Source organism: Strongylocentrotus purpuratus, unplaced genomic scaffold, assembly GCF_000002235.5.
Source record: "Strongylocentrotus purpuratus isolate Spur 01 unplaced genomic scaffold, Spur_5.0 spur5_scaffold_10, whole genome shotgun sequence".
Classification (NCBI taxonomy): domain Eukaryota; kingdom Metazoa; phylum Echinodermata; class Echinoidea; order Camarodonta; family Strongylocentrotidae; genus Strongylocentrotus; species Strongylocentrotus purpuratus.
Genome location: NW_022145595.1, coordinates 19,333,988 through 19,358,832, shown reverse-complemented (window position 1 = coordinate 19,358,832; position 24,845 = coordinate 19,333,988). Strand labels below are relative to the sequence as shown.

At 39.5% G+C, this 24,845-nt stretch overlaps 1 protein-coding gene across 1 annotated transcript; it reads right to left on the bottom strand.

Annotated features, from left to right (window-relative positions):
- Window positions 1–1,882: 1,882 nt before the first annotated feature.
- Window positions 1,883–23,108, bottom strand: LOC115921574 (adhesion G-protein coupled receptor G6-like). Its single transcript, XM_030979144.1, has 11 exons — window positions 22,979–23,108; window positions 17,093–17,154; window positions 15,937–16,077; window positions 13,827–14,012; window positions 12,848–13,282; window positions 11,843–12,025; window positions 10,409–10,524; window positions 7,705–7,988; window positions 6,235–6,301; window positions 4,832–5,090; window positions 1,883–4,264 (listed from the first exon to the last, which is right to left on the bottom strand). The coding sequence occupies exons 1-11, from the start codon at window positions 23,106–23,108 to the stop codon at window positions 3,908–3,910; spliced, it is 2,220 nt and encodes a 739-aa protein (XP_030835004.1). The 3' UTR covers window positions 1,883–3,907.
- Window positions 23,109–24,845: the final 1,737 nt, after the last annotated feature.

Genomic DNA, 24,845 nt, shown 5'->3' with positions numbered 1-24,845 from the left:
AGTTGATGTTGACTTAAAGCCGTAGGTCCCGTAGTTGATAAGCATAGTAGCACACACATGCTTTAGCAGTCACTTAAACAAACACTTGCAAACTATTATTAAATAAAATCTGAGAACGTATAGTATTATCTAGATCTCAAAGATCTCAATCAAAGTTTAAAAAATACCAATGTAAAACAAAACGCTTCCAGTGCAGCTCTCTTCCTTACTTTATAAATCTTTTGAATAAAATGTATTACCAATATAAATTGTATTTTTAGAATTTCACAGTCCATGATTGAACTATGTGAATGAATTTTGATAGTTTTTATCTCAATTTTCTGCATTACTGAATAATTCTTGCCATCTCCCCTCATCTGTAATGATAAGGTACCCTTTGTCTGTCTCTTCCTCTCTTCAACTCTCTCTCTCTCTCTCTCTCTCTCTCTCTCTCTCTCCCTCTCTATCTCTTTTCGTCTTTCTCTCTCGTCCCCCTTCTCTCTCTTTCTTTCTCTCCTTCTCTCTCTTTGTCATCACTCCAACTCTCCCTCTCCTACACCTCTCCCTATCTCTTTCCTTTTTTAACAAAAATTTGAATCTGATCAATGAAATCTTATGAAATGTCTATATGTTTGATTATTGATTTATGTCATATTTTGTGTTATTTCAATTTGAATTGCAATTGTATTGTATATAACCTTGTGAAATGGATCGCAATTCAGCCATTGGCTGCGATGATCTTTTTAATAAAAACCATTTCTATCTATCTATCTATCTATCTATTAAGAATGGATCATTGACAAAGTCATTCCATAAACTGGGGTAAAAAAGTATTATCCCACCTTTATGACCAATTACAGTGATGTGATCATACATGTTAAAAGTTCGTTTATATGTGTGATGATGTATACGAAAAATGAAGCAATGTCCTAGACCTAACAGCTCGCTAATAACTTACACAGTGGGCGAGGTTATTAAGTTTCTATTGGTCATTGATTTTGTGTTTTTGTTAATGAAACTTTATGTACTTGGTTTTTTTTAGTGACAAACTCTATCAATATGCCGATATTTTAAGGGGGCACCCCTCCCTTCCACTCGGCCGAGAGAGTGCCTAAATAACCCGGCCCTTTTAGGGTTAAACTGTCACAATTCCCCTTAAATCAGATATAGACCTACACGTTTGTCTTCAGTATACAAGTGCCATTACTTAACATTTAAGAGTAGATTTTCATTTCTGACCATTTCCCCAAAGCCGTCGTCTTCCAATTACTCAATTTGTGACAATGTTTACTGGTTTATGCAGCTTATTGTTGGGAAACAGTGCCATTTTTATCATTGATGATGGTCTGTTTTCACTCAAACTTTCAGATTATCTTTAATTGTACATCTAGCATTGACGTCACTACCTTAGCACCATTTCCCCTCATCTGATGAATGTTACCTAGTCCCTTTAAACAAGAGCTCAACTATCCCTTTAAAGATTTACAGAACATTATTTCATATCATTGATTACTATGATTCAGGATTAATTACTTCCATATAACTGAAATGAATTAGTAATATTTTGTCAAACGCATTATGCTTTGTTAATTTCGCGTGGTGGAATATGATTTAAAAGCAACCAATCAATCGATCAATCTGAGACACTAGTTGGCGCTGTTTAAATGAAATAGGGCTATTATATTGAATGCACGAGTATGTGCGAATTTGATGCATTGTTATCCTTCCTTCAACATTTTCTTTAACGATAGTCTGACTGGTACCGTTAATTCTTCAAGAAATAGGGCACTTTTATTTACTCAATTGCACTGAAAAAACAAGAGAAATTTGAATTCAGTCATTTATTTATTATCAACTTATTATATCTTTAAGCGCAAAACAATAAAAACTCGTACAAACAAAATTAGATGAAGCATTCCAGATTAACGAAATTGTACATCAATATTTGATTTGATATCAATTACTTCAACTGCACAATTCATTACTGGATGTTGCAATCAAATCTTTTACTTCAATAGAAATAGACAGCAAAAAACACATTATCTACATAATACAAAGTGTGTGATACCAAAGCAAAGCCTATAACATGTACTCTCGTATAATAAATTTTGTATACTTTGTAAAATATAGTTTGTAATTTATTTATTGTATATAATTTCTTTTTTCCTTCTTCAAAGTGGAAATACAAATTGAACTTGAACTTTTATCTTGAGGTGAAAGCTTTAAAACCAAAACAGATTACCTTTCCACTGATTGTGAAAAAAAGAACTAATTGTCAAGTTACATCACCAACCAGATGAACCGTTTATGTGAATACGCATCATACATGAGCACAAAGAGCAAAAATCACAACATTTTAAAGTCAATTTCTAATCATTAATCATTAAAGTCTCAAAACTGGCAGCGTTTTGTGAACATTTCATAATCATTTATTGCAATGTACACATTTGAAACTTTTTGAATTGGATTTAATAACCTTCATTCAATACATATTGTTTGTTTTTTTTTTAACTACAAAGGGGTAAAAAATATAAATACTATAATTCAGGATCAATTACTTCCATATAAATTAGTATAATTTTATCAAAAATATGCTTTGTTAATATGCGTAGTGGAATATGATTTAAAACTAAAAGTAATGAATTAATCTGGACCTTGTGGCAGATTAGCCCTGTGCTAAACAAGTTATCCAATAAAGTCTACTACTACTATTACCGAGACACTAGTTGGCGCTGTTTAACTGAAAAAGGGTATTATATTGAATGCACGCGTGTGTGCGAATTTTGATGCATTGTTATCCTTCTTTCGACATGTAACTACAAAGAGGGTGAAAAATATAAATAATTAGGTCGATATAAGGAGGAAAAGCGGATTTATTTAAACCGTAAGAAACCTCTAACTGCAATAAATTTTCGTAAATTTCACAAACATACGAGACAAGACATCAGTCATGAAATCTGATCAAGAGGAAGCGAGAACATTGTCCACTAGTATAGATATATCGACTGCTATGAGAGACATAACTGTTTACAAAGGCTCAAGGGGACGTTACATCCTGCTATGACCCCGAGGCGCGTCAAGGCGCGGTGAGGGTTCATAGCAGGATGTAAGGTCCCCGAGAGCCAGTATAGAAACAGCCATGCCTCGAATATTAAAGCAGTCTATATATCTTTTATATACCGAATTCACAAAATAGTCTACAAAGAATTCTTGCCTTATTATCCTTTTATAGAGTAAAGATTAGTTAAAACATCACAGATACTCTGAAACACTGTCTGTTAATCTTCGCTGGAAAGTTGCCTGAATTTTACTATCATTCGCGAATCGCACACACACTGTATGGTATCCGTGCTCGCACAAAGAAACGTTTTACACGTAAACCAATGGGGATCTCAGCAAAATTTAACTATGCCCATGACCCGGGGCAACGGGCATCTTTGTCATTAACTATGCCTATAATACCAGGGGCGACGGGCATAGTTCGTTTCTTTGCGGGCATGGCTAATATCACGACTCCAATTTCGAACAATCAGATGACTAGATTTATTCAACATAATAAAGATAAGTATCTACTGTTCTCTAATATCGTATAGTGCAGGTACCTTCTAACGATTCCCCCTTAAAAATGTAAAAAACATAAAATGAGACTTTTGTCAGTTTGTTGAAATCAGATTTGAATAATTTGTAGAGGTATCCTAGTCGAGTGGATTAAGCACTTGACCGAAGATGCGAAGGTCGTGGGTTCGAGCCTCGGAACGGAACTTATGTCCTTTCGCAAAATATTTATCTACATTTGCCGATTAATTACAGTCTTAAGCGCTTTGAGCACTTTGCGTGGTGGATGTGAGCACTAGAGATAGCTATATAGTGCCCGATTTGTCAGTAATAGTCAAACTTTTGGGGTCCTTGTAACCTTTTCAAATGTATGCTATATACCGACATTATTCATTTCGATGAAAGCCGGCGGTAGGGCTGCTCCATTCCCTGATGTATCTTTCCTCGACCTTCCTCCTTCGCCACCATCCACTGCATCAACGTTTCCCCTCGATGTCGGCCCCGATGTCGGCTTGGATGTCAGCTCGGTTGTTGATTTCGTTGTTGAGGATGAGGATGATGATGCAGTTTCACTAATGTGAAGTTGACTCGAGGCGACCTCTCGTCCGTGCTTGCCACTTCGGCAGGTCTTGCACAATTGTTTGCGGAAGAATGGCATGCGGACAAAGTAGAGAAGGAATATGAAGAAGCCCTGAAGCGCGTTCAAAGCGATAAAGAGCCCCTCTGCAACCTTAACAAGAAATTTAAAAAATAAGATGATCTAACTATAGAAACTTCATATGGAGATTAAGTAGAACAATACCAAAATAGTTTCCACAGAAGGCCATGACATTATTGAAAGTGACGTTTGCCATGAGACAGAAATACCCAAGAAGAATTCCACTGGTTTGGTCATAATCGACGCAAAGACTCAAGTCTTACTTAACAGGGAAAAACTTAGCCTAGACTAGACCGCAGGAGAACCTCATTTGTCGCGTTTCCAGATAAATTTGAGTACTGGTCGTATCATTACATCGTGACAGGAACTGTCTAAAGGCGAGTGGAAAATGTTTATTATGAAGCAAAGGAGAATTGGTGAATGTTGAGAGGTTTCGGATTACACACGCGTGTAGGTGGAATGTTTGGTCCTGTATTTTTAGTGATATTTCGAATATAAGTGCATTTAAGGAGCAATACTTTTCTTTGGATTTTCTAGTATGATATTCTTAAAAACTGACATACTACAAATGAGTATGCAAAAACAATCACCATTCGTCTTTACAAAAACGAAATCGCCTCTGTAAAATAAAGGGAATACCTGGCTTATTTTGTCGATGAAGAGCAGAAAACCAGCTGTCCAAGTCAAGCCCAGAATAACAAGGTTAGAGATGGCGATCTGGACTCGGTTGATGGTTTCCCGACGTTCATCTCTCTTGTCTTCCCTCACTAGACCTTCAGGATTAGCTGATCGGACCAACCGGACGATGACCATGGAGAAGATGACGATGTTGACGAGGAGCATGATCCCGATTGGGATGAGGAGTCCGCCAATCTGAGACCAGAACTTGAGGAAGCACCTAGTACGTTGTAAAAGTCGAAATAGAGTGATCCACAACCGTTGGCCAACTGCACTTTAATGTTATATAATATTCTACTGATTTCGTTGAGCCCAACTTGAGGACTAAAGTCATGTTAAGCAAATGGCTCACTCGGTCTAACTTCTGTTTTACAATTTATTTTAGACCGACCTAGCGTTTGGTATAAGTTTTAGTGAATACGGAGCAGTTGTGGCGTGCGCCTGTAATACAGCTAACAATGGAAGTTACAAACTGATTCAGTCGAGGACACAGGTTCGAAGCTGAGTCACGTCTTTCAGATGGTGACGTTTAAAGCTCGGTCCCCAGACGTAAATATTCATATCTGATTGATAAGCGTCTGTAAAAACCCAATACACACACACATGCAGGTTCCCAATGCAAACGCTTAACAGTTTCCACCAAACAAAAAACATTCTGGTTCCTGGCAACGTCTAAGCACATCTGATCCGATTTATTAAAAAGTATCCACTGAGGAAAATGCCTAGTGCCCATTTTCTAGTACAAGATGAGGTGACATTGACAAATGTTCAAACTGAAATTTCTCGCAAATTTTACTTTCTTATGAAAATTTAAACCTTTAAGCAGGCTTTTAGAGCCCGCACATCACTGCTTTGTAACAGTCTGTGTGCCTGAGATATTATTTCGAGAAGGCTCAATTCGAATCATCGGGTCTTCGTCGCGTTACACGATCTTTCGCAAAACGAAAGCTGAAGATGACGCGACCTTTCGTAGACTTGCCTTAGGGGGTTTCACAAAGTGTGGGGTAAATTAGACCAGATCATTTGTAGATGAGAGGGGTTTATTTCGCAAACATTTCCCCCGACATTTCGTGAATCAAAAAGCATTCTTTCACAAAAGGTCGGGTGACGCGACCACCCGACCAGACGTGATGACCCGATGATTCGAAGTAAGCCTTCTCGAAATACTATCCCAGGCACACAAACGGGACCGTCACGAGACTAACCCCTGATCAAAACTTGATAAAAGAATTTATCAACTTGAAATGAGTGTGGATTTGGTTTGACACTGTCTCTGGTTTGATGTTGTGCCTGAGGTATAAAAACATCATCCAAGCAATGAAATACAATATTTTGTTTGAACGATATATATTAGGAGTACTCACCGATCGTGATGGGCGTACTTTTTTCTTGCAACCGCCCCAGTCACGGTGACGATCAATGCAGGGATACCTGTAGGAATATAATGAAAATAATTAAGACTGATTAATGCAGTAAAAATATATCATATTAACAATCAGGAGCAAATAGCTGAAATGAGCCAGAGACCATTAACATCTTGCCAACAATTGATATCTTGAATTAGAGTCGTCAATAGTTTTGTCTAGATTTTGTTATGGAAAATAAGTTTTGTATAGCAATGGTAAGAGACAGTGTAAAAAATCATAATGATGGCAAGAAAGCAACAACAAATGATAACAAAAGAACACTAACAGGACTAAGGAGCACCTGCAGAAGACCGTGCCCCACGATGACCTCAACCCTTACTCTGACCCGAACTCGACTTCTAACCATAATCCAGGGGGGTGTTTCACAAAGATCCGAAGTCGAACTTAACTTAACTTAAGTTGGACTTAAACATTATGGAGAGCCATTTGTAGCCTTAAAATTATTCAAAAGCAAAACTACAAGTATTTTAGACTTTTCATAAATTCCACATCAAGAACATGAAATCTCCTTGATAATAGAAATTAGGAATGATTTGAATCAACACTTTATGCCTTTTAAAATAAGTTGTACACAGCATTTTCGAAAATGCTAAGAGCTTTCCATAATTGGTAACCAACTTAGAGATAAGTTCAACTTAAAATCTTTGTGAAACACCCCCTGATATTGACTCTGATCTTGACCCTTGTCCGATCCCTAACCATAAAACACTGTGGAGGAATCGTGGTTTAGTGGTTAATTCACTTGCTCTCATTCCTAGGGTTTAGTGTTCGAATCCTATGATTAATAATAATTGCAGTACCCTCAGGAAGAATAGCATGGAAGTCAATAAGGCTTCCCTGGGTATACATGTATACTGGTCCACAGGCGCGTACGCAGGATTTTTTCAAGGGGGGTGTTTTAACATTTATAAATCGGGCCGAAAATTTCGCAACGACTCAGCCAGCCGCTGAATAAGCGGGGGGGGGGGGGGGGGGGGGGGGGGGGGGGGGGGGGGGGGGGGGGGGGGGGGGGGGGGGGGGGGGGGGGGGGGGGGGGGGTAAGAGGTCACCTTTTTTTTTTTTTTTGGTCTCGAAATTTGAAAATTTGACATTTTGCTCCGTTGGGGGGGGGGGGTAAGGTCAGCTTTTTTAGGTCAACCATGGGAATTTTTTTTTTTTTTTTTTTTTTTTAATTAAAAAAAAAAAAAAAAAAAAAAAAAAATCCAAAAGGGGGGGGGGGGGGGGGGTTTTAGAGAAATTTAGGGGGGGTTTACACACAAAAAATTACCAAAGGGGGGGGTTTAACCCCCCAAACACCCCCCTGTGTACGCGCCTGCTGGTCCATTATGTCGTATTCTTCAGCTGCAACAGTAAGCCAAAACTAATTCTCGTAGATTAATATTCGATTCCCCACTGTATGATAATTACCACAAGCAGCAAGTGTCGCTTTCTGCATAAATCTTGGAATATACGTATCAAAGATCTTGATGATGTGCAAGTAGGCATTGAATCCTTCGACACCCATCCAGGCCATCGAGGACAGCAGGGAGTAATGGATGACGGCCGTCAAAATGGCGCATGGGATCGGAGCGACCTCACGATTGTCTAGCGTCGAGTCGAGGACGAGCATGATGACGAAGGAGATGTAGAGTAAGAGGAGAGTGAGGCAGAGGAGTATGAGAATCTTGAATCTTTGTTGCTTCCTCAAAACTCTGTGATTAGGTGGTTTGACAGATAAATAAATAAAAAGAGTGTTTCAACCAGTAACAATTATTACAGCTTAGGTCAGTGGCGGATCTGTATGAGGCATGTGGAAGGGGTAATGCCAATGGGACATAGGATAATGAAGACGGTCTCTCATGAAAGAGATATTTTGGTGAGAAATTAATGTTCTATCCTCATGATCATGTCTTTTGCAATAGCAATAGTTACTCGGCAACCAGGGGCGTAAATCCGTACCGATGAGTGGGGGGGGGGGATGATCGGCGATAGCCATCACATACTAGCACGAGCACACGCCCACACTAATTTACGCAAGCGCGCGCGATCGCGCACGCACAAACACACAACACACACACACACACACCACACAAACGCACACTCACACACACGCACACACAAACGAACAAACAACAAACAATATTAGAGAAAGAAGACGATTCGTTGTACCATTCTCGAAAATAATCCTCGTCTGAATTCAGTTCCCCCCTTCCCTCCCGCGCGAAGCGCGGAAGCTTTTACGTTTCATAAAATCATTGGAGAAAGAAGACGATTCGTTGTACCGTTCTCGACTTTTAATCCTCGTCTGAATTCAGTCCCCCCCCAGAAAGAAGACGATTCGTTGTTCCGTTCTCGACTCCTAATCCTCGTCTGAATTCAGTTCCCGCCTCCCCTCCCGCGCGAAGCGCCTAAGCTTTTACGTTTCATGAAATCATTAGAGAAAGAAGACGATTCGTTGTACCGTTCTCGACTTAATCCTCGTCTGAATTCAGTCCCCCCCCCCCTCCCTCGCGAAGCGCGGAAGATTTTACGTTTCATTAAATCATTAGAGAAAGAAGACGATTCGTTGTACCGTTCTCGACTTTTAATCCTCATCTGAATTCAGTTTTTTCCTTCCCCCCCCCTCCCTCCCGCGCGAAGCTATTACGTTTCATTAAATCATTAGAGAAAGAAGACGATTCGTTGTACCATTCTTGACTTTTAATCCTCATCTGAATTCAGTTTTTCCCTCCCCCCTCCCCCTCCCTCCCGCGCGAAGCGCGGAAGCTTTTACGTTTCATTAAATCATTATAGAAAGAAGACTATTCGTTGTACCATTCTTGACTTTTAATCCTCATCTGAATTCAGTTTTTCCCTCCCCCCTCCCCCCCCCTTCCGCGCGAAGCGCGGAAGCTTTTACGTTTCATTAAATCATTAGAGAAAGAAGACGATTCGTTGTACCATTCTCGACTCTTAATTTCTTTAAAAAGGGGGTGGGGTTTTTTCTCTCTCTCTTTGGACTCCTGAGAAATGTAAAAAGGAGGTTATAAAATATCTTGAATATCATAGAAAAATTGATCAAATCCCGGGATCAAATTCCTGAAATTCCTGCTAGCTTTGAAAGCTCATCCAGGATTATTTCATTTTGAAAAGTAAAAGCATTGCCCCCAGTCCCCCTCGATCGACTAGAGCTCATCTGAAATGGGGAGGGGGGGGGGGGGGGGGTCTCAAGGTAGGAAAAGCCAGCGAAAAGCCGGCGAAAGGGGGATTCAGAAATGTTGGCAGTCCTGAGATAGGGTGGGGGGGGGGGGTGCTTTTAAAGGGCGGGATCGAGCGTACGCGTACCCTAAATAATACTAAGTGGGGGGAGCCGGGCATCTACTGTACATGATTGCACTTTTTAAGCGCTCGCGCGCTGGCGCACTTTACGTCTGGGCTATAATAATACCTTGCAAAATAACGAAAAATTATTCTAAAGTTTATGAAGTGCTTGTTCGCGCACGTCGCGCAACTACTCTTAATGATCATGACATACTTTATCCGTGTAGGCTATACAGTTATACTTACATTTAAAAAATAACTCATTTCTCATGTATTATGCTAAAATTGAAACAATCACATTTTCTTCTTCTTCTTCTTCCTTTTTTTCTCTCTTTTTTTTGCAATATCAGGGGGGATGATTGTACCGGCCACCCCCCCTACTTCAAGCCAGGGGGGGATGCAGCCCCCCCCCATCCCCCGGGATTTACGCCCCTGTCGGCAACATAACGTCTAAGGAATGTGTGAAGTAAAATGTGGGTGTGTGCGTAAACGTATATTTATATACAAACATATATATAAATAATAATTAAAACAAATGAAATAGATCCAATTGTTTTAATTATTCTTTGTGTATTGCCGTGACGGACGATTATCAACATTAAATTATGTGTTCTCTTTATATAATTGTTAGTGGACTTGTTGGACTGTCATCAAAAGCGATAACAAATCAAAACGATTTCCACTTCACGGCTCTTTCCACAACCATGTTTATTTCAAGTTGGCCGATGTGCCGGTTTGAGGGAAGGGTGTGGGTGTGTGGTCTTGAGGTGCGTGCGGGTGTTTGGGTGCATGTGCGTGCGTGTGTGTACCATGGTGTGTAGGTTCATTTTACCTGTTTGATAGATAGGCTCCCACCGTAATGATTAAGCTGACAATGGAGATGCCACATCCAATGTAACTTAAGTTTCTATACACGTGTTCCAATGCATGCTCCTCATGATATATGTCCTGTAAAACAAAATGAGCCGAAAGTTAAAATTATTATTTTGCTTTTATCCATTCAGAGTTTCAGACGACCTTAAGTTGTTGACATGAGTATCTGCAAAAGTCGTGAAAATTATGAATTAATGTCAACAAATAAGTTAATATGAGCATGTGATAAATTGTTATCATAATATAGATGTAGGGGAAAATTATGGGATAATGATGTTATTTCGTAGATCAGTAATGATGGTTCTACCACATTTACCACCAAAAATGTACGTTTTTAAGACAAATAATTAATATTTTTATCGTAGACAACTGGACAAATTTTTTACAATATATTTATCTATTAAGAAAAGACTACCATTATTTTGTTGGGTTTTTAGATATTCGATGTGGAAAAACCTTCCAATATTGTCTTGATAAAAGGTATTATTATAAAGCAGTATATTGGTAACTTCTAGACTTTTTATTAAGTTTCATTAATTCCACATTTTACATAGAAAAACAATTAATATTCTTTTCATAATTTTTTTTTTATACAGGCGTATATTATTATAAGAGTAGATTTCACACAAAAATAAAATAATTAAGATTTCAAATCAAATATAATGTACGGAAAATAAGTATGAAATTTCGAAATATGTAGATATAACAGGCATGGTAGAACAATGTAAAATGTGAGGAGCCTAAATAAAAAGCATAGCTTGTATGTGAATATGTTCCGGTACACAATATAGTAGGTCTGAATTTATTTTTAAATTTAATTTATCGTTTGTCCTTCTTGAACAAGAGAACTCAATAATTTCGAAACAAATTAACTGCTGTCACAGATTAAAAAAAACTTAAACATGGTTACATCAACAGGTTACATGTCTTTGCTCGTTTAGCTATAAAACTAAACTTTTGCTTGTCACTTTACAACGCATTGAATGGTCAAACCTAAATTATTTGTCTTTTAAATCACATCCATATGCACGTAACTTGCGAACAGTGAACAGGACAGGCTGCTTCTTAAGCTACCTCACACAAAAACAAAAGTAAATCTTGGAGATTGTGCTTTCAAATGCGCCCTCCAAAGCTTTGGAATAGTCTACCACTAAACATAAAAAAGCCCCATCTCTTGCTGTCTGCACAGTTATGTTGAAGACGCAGTTGTTTTCAGGAGCTTTAAAATATTTTTAAAATAATTTAAATTTTTTTACTGTTTGTCTGTAAAGTAGCACTGTGATGAGTTTTTTTTCTTCATCACAGCGCAGTAGAGTACACTAAATTATATAGTAGCTGCGCTTTATCAATAGATCTACTTAATATTATTACATTATTATTAAAACAATCTTACCATTAACACCGCAAAGCTAGTGAGATGGTTGCATCCGCACACGACTCTACCATAACCAGTTGCATTGGACGACTCGTCTGCGTTATAGCGACTCGGTAGACTATGTGAAAGCAGCCTGCATCCATCTGAGGACCAGTCTGTTAGGTCTTCATCCCAGAAAGTACATACTGGATTGCGACCAGGCTAAGTTCAGGGATTTACAAAAATAATAAATATGAAAGAAAGGAAAAACTATTTTTATTAACTCTTATCCTGCCATAATGAATACAGCCTAATGCCACAGGGCTAATACCCGATGTGCCAAGCCACAAATCCCCCTGTGCCAAGTTAATTTTGAGATAAGCGAAACACTATGCACAGTACAATGAGCAAAAAAATAACTGCTAATACGTATGCGAGCAATCATGCATAAAGCACCGAAGCGATGAGTCGCTCGCGTGAATAAAGCACCCAATCGATAACGCGCTCGCGTGTACAAAGCACTATAACGGCAGCGTGCATGCGGCCTTATGGCAGGATATGAGTTAAAATAGGCTGTGGTTTAGATTCTCATCGTTTCTCAAGATATAACAGCGAACGATATCCTGACAACATGTCGGGATATTGAGTGGCTCAGTGGTTCAACATCTCATCTAATAACAACAACAACAACAGCAATTTTTTTTCTTCAAAGAAAGATTATGATCACCACTCGAGAGACAATATATTTCTGTATAAGTGCGTTCGGAAATAGGAATCTCTCCCTTTCGAAAACGGTGTAATCTCCCTGCCTTTTCGAGCCTGTCGTCGTTATTTCAAAAGTTTAAAAAGAGACCGACTTTTGAAAGACTAAAGTATACCACGAGAAGAAAAGGCCAGGGTTGAGAACTTGATACGAAACGCTTTCTGTTTTAGCATGCACACACACACACACACACACACACACAATGTTTCGCAAGATGGATGCTCTTTCTCGAAACAAAATCAGTGACCTTACATTTAGAAAAATAAAACCTCTGTTTTTACCTCGAGTGGTGTGAAGGTGAAGTTTATCAACTCGTCTACCATCTCCACCTTTCTCCTTCCAATCTTGAGAGACAGAACAAGCGTATTGGCCGATCGGTTGAAACCTTCATGACTCTCGCTGATATTACGTAATGACCTGGATATATGAAGGGATGGCGAGGAGTAGACGTTGAACACCAGCTTCTGGTAGTGGCTCTCGTTGTTGGGCATATCGAATTCGGTGGTTGAAGTTTGAGACGATGATGAAGGAGTGGAGAAGATCTCTTTCGGGATGCTTACTTGAGCTGCGGTATTATTTCTTTGGTCCCGTCTATTGAAATCCGTTGCGTTGTGCAGGCTGAAGTGAGATGCGGTCAGTTCTTGAGTACTTGAAGTGGGGAGATCTCGCGCTATGACCAGACCTTGGCTGAAGTCATCAGGTGCTACACTCCGGATCTGTTTTGGATGAGCAAAATGAGGTCAGGATAAATGAAAGGTAGAGAGAGACATCTGAAGAGAGAGAGAGAGAGGGAGAGAGAGAGAGAGAGAGGGGGGGGGGGGGGGGGGGGGAAAATAGAGGGCCTTGGGGGGGGGGGGGGGCTAAGGACAAAGACCTCCTAAAAAAAAAGATATAAAAGGAGTACCGAGAACGTGCAAACATTGCCGCTAAAATGTTTAACAGCATTGTAACGTACCTCTTTATAAACAGAACATTAGTTCAACCCTTCGATATTCAATGTTACAATGTTAAAGTCTCAAATTGTGAGGACAAAATAGAATATGCATTACGCATTAATTATCTTCTTTATTCAGAATGTGTACCTTTTTTTGGGGGGGGGGGGGGGGAGGGGGAGATTCGCTTCAAAATATTTCGCTTCCAGCCAGACGGTATTCTTCTTAAGGTTTGTCTGTACGGTAATCATATATGTTTGGGGGAAAAAAGTGGCAATTTAATCTACTCTTTTGAAAACTAATTTGTGCTCTCATCATTGTTGGTCACCTGTACTGCCACGTTAGGCCTTGTGATGCTAATAGATTCTCCATCATCTAATTGAACGTTGCTCAGCTGTCGCTCGAAGGACAGCACGAATTGACTCACAGCGTCCTCTTCTTCCTCGGCCTCCCGAAGCTTCTCCATGCCAACATCAGCAATGTTGCTTGCAATCGTTGCCACATAATCCAAGATCTTAATATGGTATGCAAGCAAACATAGATATGTTTCTAAATTTTATAATATTGCTGTGTGGTGTTGCCACCGTTATCGTTATTTGTTATATTGCTTTTGTACTTTCATGTTTGTGTTATAATGGAAATATTTGATTACTTTGTAAAAAAAAAGATAATATCAGCCTTGAGCTGCATGTCGTGAGGTTGTTTTCTAATAAACCGATTCAATTCAACAATCAATTCAATTCAATTCAATGTGACCATCATTTCACCAATCCGAAACGTGTGATATTTGAATATCAAGTATATACCAATCACAAGGCACGTTCAAAGCACCTACATAGAACTACCACATGCATTAATTTTGCTTTAGCAAAGCTACCCTGTGTTCTGAATTCATGCAGTAAATTTCTTCCAAACTGCATGAAAAGTAGGGTAAAAAAATTGCCCGACATGAGATAAAAGGGTCTGACCAATTTTAAGGCAATTTAGAGCCCAACTCTGATATTTGTTGGCCCAATCAACATCCCCCTTCAGGCCGGAAGTACTTTGGGATGGGGGGGGGGGGGGGAGGGAGCAAACATTCCAGGGGGCTCACCTCCTAGGGGCAGTGGCGTAATGAGCAAAACACGTTTGGAGGGGGGCAGAAGAAAAATCTGTATCACCACCATATAGGCCTACATGATACATACAGGCCGCGCCAAACGTTTTTCAAAGTGGAGTATTAACGATCAGGTAGAGCGTAAATTGACGTGTGGTCCAGGGACTGAGCCCCGGCAGGGGGTCAAGGGGCTGAGGCCCCGGAAGCTCCGGTTTTTTTTAGCATTAAATTAGGGTCTTTAGATACCTTATTTGTGACACTGGCAGGTCACTAATTGGCGAGGAGTCCTGGTGGCAGAGCCCCGGAAGCTCAGGGCTTTTAGATATTTAATTACGGTCAGATGAGCATCCAGGGGCCCGCCTTAGGGCCCTTGGTGGGGTCAAGGGGGCAGATTCCCCGGAAGCTCAGGGGTTTTAGGCATTTAATTACGATCAGATGAGCATATTTTGATACCTCATTTGTGACATTGGAAGGTCACTTATTTTTCTCTCTCACTATCTTTCTTTTTCTATGTAACATACTTTTTCAAAAAGTGAGGGGGGGGGGGGGTTGAGCCCCCGAGCCCAGCCGTTCTTAAGGCCCTGACATGAAGGCTATTAAATAAGCATATTTTCGCCCGACTGTTAATTTGGGAATTTCTTATTTTCCAACAAACGCATAAAAAGGTAGGACTTACCAAAGAAAATGAGAATAAATACCGGAAAATCATGTCATTTCAGCAACATTTGTAAATCACTGGTATCGAATAAGAAATAACTCCCCCCCCCCCCCCCCTCCCATCAGTACGCCAGCGTTCAGGGGCTCATGTCTTCTCACCCCTGTAACAAAAAACACACACGCTTTTCTATCCTCTCACAATATTTCCACGATATGCTCGTATCGCTATAATTAAAAAACCTCCATTGATAAATATAGGTGGCATGCGGAATGTTTAGGAAATTTTATTCCTTTTAACTTTCCTTTTCTTTGAATGGAATTTTATATGTGATTTAATTCAGGTTTTCATTATTGTTATGTTCTTTTGGGTTAAAAACACAAACCATCTTTACTCCTTTACTGCTTTTCTTCTTCTTTTTTTTTGGAGGGGAGGGGGCGTTTTGAGGGGCAAAAATGCGTTTTGCCCCCCCCCCCCACTTCCGGCGCCTATGTCCCCCTTTACTACAAATTACGCAAAGACTGCCCAAGTGAAGACCATAATTGCCTAAAAGTTGGTCAGACACATAATTTCCATTGCAATGTTCGCAAATTTCGATAGGTGCTAACAAGGCGATCCGAATTGCAGTAAGTAGTTGTTTTATAAAGTTTTTGAATTGTGTTCAATGCATTATGGATATGAACTAACATCCGTATCGGTATAGTTAAGATCGGCAATCCTGGATGAAATATTGGACACGAGTATAACATCGGCTGCCGATATGTTCTCAGTCACGAGCCTTGCGATGTTTTCTGAAACATCCAGAGCCACGTCATTCGTCAAATTTCTCTGGAAGGATGAAATTGTGATAATGATTATGGAGAAAACTTGTATTTCTTGTTTTTCGAAGGTTTGTATTTTAGAAGGCTGATAATTCCGAAATACCATTACTCAGAAATTAAGATAAGGTAAATAAAACCTAAGAATTGATTTTGCTTTAAACTGTCTTTGAACTTAGAATCACTTCCGTATGATCTCCAGATTATACCATACCATTGATTTGCTTAATAACTTGTACAGTGCGTCCCAGAAAAAACGAAACCGAGAATTATCGATGTTTATCATAAATTAATCACAATTATAAATAATAAATGACACATATTTGTAAAACTTAGATCCCCCTTCTTCATTTGATGAACTCATATGATGCATATTTCACGCATGAGTGATAAAATCGATTTGAAGAAAGGGAACCAAAAAGTCATTTGGCAGACGGTATCTGAATTACGAAGAGAAAATCATATTTCTAGAAAGTTCCGTTTTGCCCTTCCATATGACACCTCAATCAGGAAAAATGAGCAAGGAATAACAAAGTTCTGTTTGTTTAAAGTAATGCTTGCATTTCCATGATTTGATTAAACGAATTCGTTTTCACTGGCTGCCTACCGTAGCAACAAGCAGCGATTGACAACAGACTTAACTCTGTTTCGTTGACAATCAGCCACCCATGAATTCTTTCTTCTATTGTATTAATTTGATTAAGTTATGATAAAACATCGAATATTCTCGGCTTCGTTTTTTCTGGGATGCACTGTATATACATATTTATATTGTCAATAATCGAATATCTCCTAGATGAACCAAGGGGAGAACTTTGTTTTCCAGCGCTTTGAGCAATTAGTTTGTTGGAAATTTTATGTGATTAAATTCAAAGGGCCTTTGTAATATTGTTATCTCTATTCAACGAATAAAAATAACCAAATAAAGCCTGAGCTTCACCGAAGATTCAATATAATTAGTGTTTTATGGATTTTAAAATTTATTACAAATAAAACATTTAAACAAAAGAACGGTTGAATTTTACCTCTGAAATGCTTTCGAGAATTTGAGTGATGTTTCTCGGAAGTTCGCAGTCGTGACAAGGTACTGAAAGGAGCGAAATATAATTTAGAGTATATATTAAAGCCTGCTGATTCCAATTGATTGTAAAACTTGGAAATAAAATTCTGATATGCTTTCTTGCAAAAATATATATATACCGGAAGCAGCCCGAAGTGGCCCGTTAGAAAGAAAAAGGGATCTATGAATTAAGGGTTATTAGTTAATTAATGCTAGTAGATTTGTTGTTGTTGTTGTTGTTGTTGCACACATCGCACGACAACAAAATTCTCTAAGATGTTGATACCTACTTTGATAGAAAAATAAGGTTTAACAAAAAAAGGAAAAATACTAGAAGAGAAAAGGAAAGAAGGAGTAAAGACGGGTTGAGGACGGTAAACCCCAATCAAGAGACTCTGAAGATCTACCCCAGAATCCTCTCACCAGCACCAGAGTTGCCTAGGCCAATGATAGCCGAGAAGATTGCGGTGAGGGGTTTTCACGGACCAGTGGATCTGATATTTTAATATTTAAAAAAATCTATGATTTTAAAAGAGTACGAATTTACAAATAGTTTAAAATAAAAAAAAAGTGAAAGGCGTAAATATTCTAAAAAAGAATGAAACGCCGATAATACCAAACGACAACAAAACAACAATATATGTTATCACCTAACGAAGTGTTGCAGTGGCACACGAAACGTCGTGATCTCTTAAGGCCCGGTCACACAGGGAGGACGCATGGGGAACGCACGGCCAGCGCATTGGAAATTTGCAATTTGGGCCAGTGCGTTGTCGTTCGCTAGGCGTGCGTCATCATTCGTTACTCGTTCGTCGAGCGCGCTGGACCAACGCTGGACCAGCGCTATGCATGCGTCGTCATTCGCTGCATATGGAAACGTTGTATCATCCGCTCAATCTGACTTGCGTGCATAGAACAAATAAGCATTTTTCCATGGTAAAGTAAAGTTTTCTAAAATGTGCGTTTCTTTCCAGCATTGGGGCGCCCGGAAGTCACTCGGGTAACATTTCATAAAGTATAATATCGAAAGACCATTTGCAAATTGTCTGTACTTTCGTCGGAAAAAATACATTTATCCAGCAAAATGTCGTCTCTTTTTGCGTTGAAGAAGAGCAAATAGCGAGTTTCAATCACACTTTGGCCACTCTCGCAAGCTCTCACTCGTTTCACTGTGTTCAAGCGACTTAGGGGCAAGCGGTTAATGAAAATACTAATCGTTAGCTTTCTTTTGGTATTAAATTTGTTTTGATTGATTGTATAATTTTGTCGGAATACAGGAAACAAAAAGGCTCGACCAATAACTTATCAGTGTCTGAATTGACCTTTTGACCTTGAATTCCCTGATGCAAGCGCACTAATGACGTCATCTTCGCTAAATCGGCGTCTTTTATCGTAAAATGCGACACTTTCACAATGTTTATACATCTTTTTTTAACTATTAGTAAGAATTAACATATTTTTCTGATATCACTGAAGTTTTGGGTTTTATGTAATGAGTAATTTTAAAATAAGAGCCATTTTACTGTTTTAATTTACTGGATCGTACCATTCAAATCGCAGGGTAGAAAGATGCATTTTTCAACCGCGCCAAATTTAATGTACGTTCCGACATTCTGTTAAATGGGTTCGTGTTGTTCAGAATCCACTGCTTTCTGCTCCAACAAACGTCCACATGCGGAGTCGTTTATCAACTAAATGATTCAAATTTATGGATGCTTCCTAGCTTCCCAGGTGTTTGTGTTGCTGTTAAAGCATTTGATTCACCTGCTATCATTCTTTGTACTCCAATTGCCAGAACGCAAATTTCATTTTAGTTTTATAGTTTCATCGGAGTCGTTTATCAACTATATGTATTCAAATTTATGAATGCTTCCTCCCGAGGTGTTTGTTGGTTTATGCATTTCATTCACCTGTTAAAATTCTTTGTACTCCAATTGTTAGAATACAAAATGCATTTTGGTTTTTATAGTTTCATGCAATAAGTCAATAAAAGAGTATGTTCTGCACAATAAAAACAATGTGTGTCCCTAATGTACAATGTAATATGTCCCCTCATTTTGTATTAGTTAATTTACCCATACACATTATGGAACTACCTGTCCGATGAAGCCAATGGCCTGTGACCCCTGAGCACTCAACACCGTGTGGGAGTCAGTTTGTGATCAACTTCTTTTATGAGACAAATATAAGCAAACGTTTCCATATGGTGCGTCGGGATTTTTTGAGCATGCTCAAAAACGTGCGCCGAGCTCGACGCATGAATATACACGCCAAAGGCACGCCAGACATGCGCCGGAGCGCGCTAGACCAGCGCCAGACATGCGTGGAGCGCGCTAGACCAGCGCCAGACAAACGCGGAGCACACGCCCTGTATATACGCACAGCGCGCTAGCTACACGCCGTGCATTTTGTGTCAGCTCGCTAGCTTTTCCAAAATTATGACAAAAGTTAGGCACACGTTCTTTTCCGATTTCCAATGCGCTGGCCGTGCGTCGTAGAACGCGGTGCATGCGTGGACCATTCGTCCAGCGCGCTAGCAACACGCTGTGCATTCGTGGAAGTTGTTTTCATGTGCGCTCTGTGTGCGCCCTGTGAGCGCCCTGTGTGCGCCCTGTGTGCGCCCTGTATACGCCCTGTATGCGTCCAGCGCGCTATGCATTTGGTGTCAGCTAGCTGTATAGCTTCGACAAAAGTTGGGCGCACGACAACGCACTGGCCAAAATTGCAAATTTTCCATGCGCCGGCCGTGCGTCCCCATGCGTCCCCTCTGTGTGACCGGGCCTTTAGATCCCTTGTTGACCATACATTGCGAGACAAACGAATGTCACTATCGATATTATTTTCGATACTTTATCCGCAATGAGTAATATATTTAGCATTAAAAATGTTGTTGTTATACTTTTAATGGTCATAGACACCCATGAAGTTTGTTTGGTTGTTTTGTTAGTTTGTGAAATCAGCAGAGATAAATTACCACAAATAACATTTTGGGGTCCGATCTACAGTGTCTGAAAATGTGCCAAATATGGTCACCTATTGTTCAAAGTCTGAAACAAAGGCTTTCGCTAAATTCAATTACATTGGAAAGAATACAAAAGAAACATAAAACAGTGCAGGTCTTATCAACAAGTTGAAGACTTTGCTCCTACAAATCACAAATATTTTAAAGTTTAATTTGAAAAGTCTGACAAACAGTTTTCTATGATGTACGTCCGACGCCCCATATTTTTTCTTTATTTTCTACACTTTAAGTTTTTGGCTACTTTTGCTATGATGGATTGATAACCCAAGTCAGATTTTATACCACACTTGGTAATATAAAAACAACAACACTGTTTTCAAATCAAACAAGATTTGGCTTCATAATATGTATGAATGTCCAACCTTTCTGGAGTGATCCTACCTATATCACCTGTATGTTCATTTCCAATAAAAAATACAATTTTTAAAACGAACAACAGCAACACATTTATGATCTCAAAACTATTTCTTGGCTTGATTCTTCAGAAAGACATTTATATGTATATGCTTGACGGAAAACAATCTTTATCTTGATATAGCATTCAAGAGTGTTAAAATTGGTCATCCTTATCAGATTCAACATGTACTTAATTCTTTAAATAATTTCTATGTATTCACTCAATATTCTTTGGATCTGATAATTGTTTTGCTAAATTTAAAGGGAGTGAATCGTCAGTTTCCATCTGCAGAAGGCCATAATTCACTGACACCAGACTTGGTGGAAATACCAATAATGGGAGTATAAATCTGCACGCAGCAAACCCGTAGGCTAGTAAAGAATTACCCCTTAATCTCTCGGAGAGCTCGAGAGTCTTCGGGCAAAGCAAAGCATTACATAAGGTCCAATGATCATAAAAACTGAAGGCTAACCCTGATGATTGACAACACCTGTTATTGGGTAAACACCCGAACGGTGTCGAATTCCCCACGAAAACTTACTTCTAAAGCCCTGTCTTGTCTGATAGAATCAAAAAGAGCTTCACCCGGTCATTATATTTTTGATTAAAAATCAGGTCATACAGCATGCTATTTTGTTTTTGTTTATCTATTTCACATCTGAAAGTAATGGTTCTAATACTTGAAACAAAAACAAACTAGATGGAACTTCGACTGCGCGCAGTATAAACTGATGCCTCCGCCATAGAGCAATTTCACAAACCAAAACAGAAGCAATCTTTCAAATTCAAGTTTAACTGTAATCCATTAACAGGTTCTCAACACATCATGATTATACAAGCTATTTTTCATATACATGTATGACCCTTTTATGATCTTTGACCTCATGACCCTAAAATCTAATCAGTTAATTGGCTCAGCAAGATACATACATGTCCCCCGTTTGATAGTAATCTGTCCATCGGTTCTATAATGATGTGATCTCCAGCTATTTTTGCATTCTTATTGAACCCTGTGACCTTTGAATTCGTGACCCTAACATTTGATCAATTCATTGGCTCTGCAAGATACATACATTAACTAAATTCGGCAGGAATCTATCAATCGGTTCTTGAGATAACGCGATCACGAGAACGGGACGTACGTACGGACGGACGGACGGACAACCCGAAAACATAATGCCTCCGGCTACTTCGTAACGGAGGCATAAACATACTCTAAAAGTGCTCACAATAAAACATGAGAAAACATACCCAGCTGTAAACACTTAATGTTAGGTGTGTTTTCAGTTTTCTCTTGATGTCATCTAAAGTCTTACAATCCTGATATAAACGATCCAAATACTCAAAGGCTAAGGGGATATTAATGATAAAATTACATTTAGCAAGTAAAGTTCAAAGCAACTATTAAAGGATATGTATATGACCACTGTAAATTTTAATCAACTGGTAAGACATTGTCAAAAGATGATATCATTGCCACAGCTGGATCTAGGTCTTTCTTAAAAGATAGAGGGGGGGGGGGGGGGGCACAAGAAATAGAATCATGACAAGCAAAAATAAAAGGTCTAATGAATGTATAATAAATATGTAACTTGCAATGCCGGAATGATGAATAATTGCAGAAAGAGCATTTCTAATACTCATGTGGCTATACCCAGTACCGGTATAAAAAAAAACAATTAGGCCTACTATTAATTCGAGGGTTCAGTGACATAGACCCCGTTCTCACTCACTTTGAAAGTGGTCTTAGTTAGACCGCTCCAGACCGCTCCAGAGGAACGGGTCTTGAGGAACGGTTTGCGAGCGTTCACACTCCGAGCAGTTTTTATGGCTCAAACCGCTCCACAAGTCAAAGTGGTCTTGTTGCTATGGCAGCTCAGGTAGGCGGGTCAATTTTTTCGCGCGCGGAATCCAAACCCTATGTACCGTACTACATGTTTCGCACCGAAGGTCACTAGCTCACTTCCGTTCAAAGTACGCTTTCCGTTCACATTGCACGTTAGAGCGCTCTGGAGCGCTCTTAATAAGACCCGCTCCTCAAGACCACCTCGGAAGGTGGACTTCTGGAGCGGTCCAGAAGTCCGCTTCCTGGACCACTTTGAGCGTTCTCACTCACCTAAGAACCGCTCCTGAGGAGCGGGTCTAAGTTAGAGCGCTCCAGAGCGCTCCAACGAAGTGAGTGAGAACGGGGTCATAAAGACGTAACTCCATATTTTGCCAAAATGAGTATTTGATATCAAAATGTTCAGAACAATGTGGGCTCACCAGGAAAGACAAAGACCTAACTTCAGCCAACACCCCCATTGAAGTCAATGGCTAAGGCCCAAGTGCTCAGTGACACATGAACCACTTTTTCTCCAAAATGGCCATAATGGAGTTACGTCTCTGTGTCACTGGCCCCTCGGATTATCATTGATAAATGAGACCCTTACCTAGTTGATTACAGTTTGTACCAGTCCAGCCTGGTGGGCAGTTGCAGGAGTAGGAGCCAAAGACATCTAAAGTGCTACAGATACCGCCATTGAGACAGGGGTTCTGAGGCGCGCAGCCATCTATTGACATAAAGAATACATGGATATGAGTGTTTAAATTTAATAGTAAAGACAACAACAGCAACAATGATGATGATAAGGATCAAAATATACCAGGGAACCGGATGTCTGAAAGTGGGCCCTGCGTCCATGATGTGGTACAATAACTCAGTGGTGGAGCTGTGCTCTCGTAACCAGGAGGTCCCTGCATGAATTAAGTATGTCCTAACGACTCACCTTGGAAATTGCATGTTGGACCATAGAACCTTGAGTTGGGGCAGAAACAGGTGAATTGCAGTCCCTGGGACGTAATAGCTACGCACTGACCGCCATTGGAGCAAGGATTGGGCTGGCAAGGGTCTAGAACAAGAAAGGAAAATACAATTGAATATAATTCCAATTCATTCATCTCTCTGTAAAAGATAGTTTGATTTTCATGGTTTCGGTACTAACGAGGTGTACAGACTAGATAATAAATCGTATAAAGAAACGTATGAAGAAAATAATTAATTTCAGGTCAATTGACATGGCAGCTGGCTTATCATCACTGCGCACTCACCATAATCCCTGCCCCATTATACAATTTCTGTACAATATGACGTTCAGTTTATTATGGGACCCTGATTCTATTCCAGTTTTTATTTGAAATGATGCTAAAACGTGCGTTTTGCTTGACAACGTTTCGTTACAGGATGTTTCTTATATGGCATTCAGACTTGGACAAAATCTATATAATGAATTCTTGTAGTCTGAATACATAGTAAGAACTGTGTTTAATATACTGTAAAAGTAAAAATATTTGCGGTACATGCACATTTTTCGCTCTCAATAAGCTATATGATACTTACTTGTAAATTCACACCTCGGTCCACTAAAGCCTTGGGGACACCGACAAATTGATAACTGCTCTGTTTGATCTAACAGGCAAGTACCTTGATTTAGACAAGGGCTAAGTTGACAAGGATCTAGAAAAAAAAAATTAATGTTAAGTTTCTCTACAAAATAAAGTTATGAAGATGAAGTAAGTTGTATGTACGTTGTAGTTGGAAAAATACATTAGACGGATAAAACTATGTAAGTTTGCAGTTTCACCATGTGGGTACTCCTGAAAGAGACTGTTGGGTTTGAAAGGGGATATAAAACAAAATGAGAATAAGGGAGAAGTACTCTTTAAGTTTTAACCTGTACAGGACTACTTAATATTCTACTACTTAGAATTCCTTTGTGACTGAGGGGGAAGGGGGGAAACCTGAATTCAGACGAGGATTAAGAGTCGAGAACTGTACACTGCAAAAACAAGGGTGTTAATTTTAACACTTTCCCGGTATCTATATCGGAAAACACCAACTGGTGTTATTTAACACCAGGGTTTGGAATTAAACAATTCAATTCCAATTTTGGTGTTGAAGTAATTCTGCCTTTGGTGTTAAAATCTAACACCATTACTACAACTCGGTGTTAACGTTTCAATTCTAGTTTTGGGGTTAAAAAATCGCGGGTGCAAGTTTACGTATTTTTGACGTCGTGTTATGTCGTCTTAAAGACGTAGTACAAGACGTAAATAAGACGTGACCGTTACCCTAACCCGTAGCAATTACACCCGGGAGTATCTGTGACCTTGCACGAGGGTTGTCTGTTACATCAAAATGCAAATTAGATTCGCACGGTATAAGGCCCGGTCACACAAAGATGACGCATGGGGAACGCACGGCCAGCGCATGGGAAATTTGCAATTTTGGCCAGTGCGTTGTCGTGCGCCCAACTGTTT